Source organism: Sus scrofa, chromosome 2, assembly GCF_054392235.1.
Source record: "Sus scrofa isolate SSC_HxYL_T2T_F1_AM1 chromosome 2, Sscrofa_HxYL_maternal_Yorkshire_Landrace_v2.0, whole genome shotgun sequence".
NCBI classification, from domain to species: Eukaryota; Metazoa; Chordata; class Mammalia; order Artiodactyla; family Suidae; genus Sus; species Sus scrofa.
The window spans coordinates 78460283-78463363 of record NC_139384.1 but is presented as its reverse complement, the minus strand read 5'-3'; the positions used below and the strand labels follow the sequence as shown (position 1 = coordinate 78463363).

The 3081-nt window shown below is 41.2% G+C and overlaps 1 protein-coding gene across 1 annotated transcript; it reads right to left on the bottom strand.

Moving 5' to 3' along the window:
- Window positions 1–1576: 1576 nt before the first annotated feature.
- On the bottom strand, window positions 1577–2790 carry LOC110259650 (olfactory receptor 7E24-like). The gene is made up of 2 exons (XM_085011714.1): window positions 2786–2790; window positions 1577–2522 (listed from the first exon to the last, which is right to left on the bottom strand). Exons 1-2 carry the CDS (start codon window positions 2788–2790, stop codon window positions 1577–1579), a joined length of 951 nt encoding a protein of 316 aa, XP_084867840.1.
- Between the last annotated feature and the right edge of the window lie 291 nt (window positions 2791–3081).

The window sequence follows — 3081 nt, the reverse complement described above, 5'->3', positions numbered from 1 at the left end:
GAAGCAGAAACTAAATAGCATCTACAATCCTGCTCAAATTACAGTCAATAAATATAAGGACCAAAGAGCATCTGAGCTGTAGAGTGAATTGGCTGCTCCCTCCACTACCCCGTTTTCATGTACCTTGCAGATCATAAGTGCCATGGCTCACCACACTGAACATAGTTCCACTGTTTTAGATGTGTTTTCTCTGCACAATGGCCTGTGGATGAGAGCCAATTTCATTAAGAGTTCAACTAAAGGAAGAGCATCCCCTCCAATCTTGGATGAAAAACTAGTGATGTGACACTGTACCTCTTATGCTGCACTTTAGGATGAAAAAGTTTTTTTAAAATACAGTCCAATTAAATCTTAATCCAAGAGTTCCCACCATGGCTCAGTGGAAACGAATCTGACTAGCATCCATGAGGACACAGGTTTGATCACTGGCCTCACTCAGTGGGTTAAGGATCCGGCATTGCCGTGAGTGGTGGTATAGCTCACATCCATGGCTTGGATCTGGTGTGGCTGTGGCTGTGGTGTAGGCCAGCAGCTACAGCTCTGATTTGACCCTTAGCCTGGGGGCCTCCATATGCGACAGGTGAGGCCCTAAACACACACACACACACACACACACACAATCTTAATTCATAATGTTGGTACTCAGGCAGGAGGGTTTTTAAAGCTCATCAGATGTTTCCAATATGATGCCAAGACTGAGGACAAGTGATATCTATTCTCCCATATACCTGCATCAGTATATTTGATCAAAGCTAAAGTTTTATAGAAAATAGACATGGACATGAAAATGATTGAAAATTGTATATACAGGGGTTCCCATTGTGGCCCAACAGGTTAAGAATCTGCAATGATGTTTCAGTGAAGATATAGGGTCAATCCTTGGACTCACTCAGTGGGTTAGGATCCAACATTGCTGCAGCTGTGGTGTAGGCTGCAGCCACAGTTCTGATTCAACCCCTGGCCCAGGAGAGCCTATGCTGCAGGTGTGGTCATAAAAAAAGAACAAAGAGAAAGTTCAATATACATTAAAAAAGAGTTGTGAATTTCTATAAGATGCCTGGTTATTAGGTGACAAATACAGAAGATTCCATGGGTGTAATGACATTCAATCATGCAGTGATTTTAACATATACAAGATCCAGAATATGTAAATATAGCCATTCATTTTTCTGATACAGGTTATTACAAACCATTGAGTAGATTTTCCTGTGCTATTCAGTAGGTTCTTGTTAATCATATATTTTGTACAGTAGTGTGTATATGTTATTCCCACCCTCCTGTAACAAATACAACATTGTTAATCAACTATATTCCAGTAAAATTAAATTTAAGAAAATCCAGATGACATTGGGTATGTGATATGGCCACAGAATATTGCAAATAAATTATAATACAAAATTTAAAAATCCGGGATACTCTTAATCCCATCAAAAATATGCCAAAATAAGTCATGTATAGATGAATAACATGAACCACAAAACATATGTGACTAAACAGGCATGTTTGCCAATTCAGAAGTTTGGTGTTCAATTATTTCTAATTCACAGATGAAAAAAAAATGGCCTGAGCATTGAAATTAGCCTGTACTTTTGAGGAGCCTCTGCAAGGCCCTCTTGATGTCTCTGTTCCTCAGGCTATAGATGAAGGGGTTCAGCATGGGGGAGACCACAATGTATAACACGGAGGCCACTACAGCCTTCCTGGGGGAATATGAGACAACTGAGCTGAGGTACACCCCAATACCTGTTCCATAAAATAAGCAAACAACGGCCAGGTGAGAGCCACAGGTGAAGAAGACTTTGTACCTCCCACTTGATGAGGGGACTCTCAGAATGGAGGGAAGTATTTGTGAATAAGAGAAAAGGATCCCTGAGACGGGAATACCAGCAAAAATGGCGCCAATGAAATACATTATTATTTTATGGGTGGAGGTATCATCACAGGCAAGCTTGAGGAGTTGAGGAGGGTCACAGAAGAAATGAGGAATCTCCACTTTGGTACAAAAGGTAAGATGTGACATCATCACACAGTGCAGCTGGGAGTCCAAAAGGCTGAACAGAAAAGACCCCAGGACCAGCAGGCTACAGAGGCGGGGGTTCATGATGACCTGGTAGTGCAGGGGATAACAGATAGCTACAAAGCGATCGTAGGCCATCACACTCAGAAGCGCACTGTCCAAACACCCAAAAAGATTAAAAAAAGACAACTGAATCAGGCAGCCCACATAGGAGATGACTCTGCTGTGAGTCTGAATGTCCAAAAGCATCTTTGGGACCGTGGTAGAGGTAAAGCCGATGTCAGCCATGGACAGAATGGAGAGGAAGAAGTACATGGGGGTGTGGAGGTGGGAGTCAGAGCTGATGGTCAGGATGATCAGTAGACTCCCCAGCACGGTGACCAGGTACATGGACAGGAACAGGAGGAAAGTTAGAGGCTGCAGTTCTGGATCCTCTGAGAGCCCCAGGAGGAGGAATTCCAAGACACCTGTGAAATTCTGTGGTTTTGTGGAGCAGAGGCACTTTCTGAAAAATAGATGAGAGTTGATATAAAAGGAAACAAGTATACAGGTACCCCATCAGAGTGTCTCTATTTTGGAGCCAAGCAATTCATAAATAAGGTATTAACTTGAAGACCAACATTTCTTTGTCATAACAAACCCACCCTTTTTAGAACTTCTTTTCTCCCTGTTTTTTTTTTCTCCATTCATCTGTTATTACATGTACCATTGGAAAGAATAGGTTTAAGAACTTTACATATGGATATTTAGAGACTGAAAAAACTATACGGCATGATTGGCCAATAGGGACCTGCTGTAGAGCACAGGGGACCCTACCCAATATTCTGTGATAATCTATGTGGGGAAAGAATCTGAAAGAGAGTGGATGTGTGTACATATATAACTGAATCACTTTATTGTGCAGCAGAAATTATCACAACCTTGTAAATAAACTATACTTCAATAAAACTTTAAAACCTGAAAAAAAAAAAACCCTCCATAAGCACACTGAAATACCAGTTCCCATTCTTTCAAGGAAACCATAGGATTAAGAAATATCCTTTCCTCTAAAGAAAAAATATCCT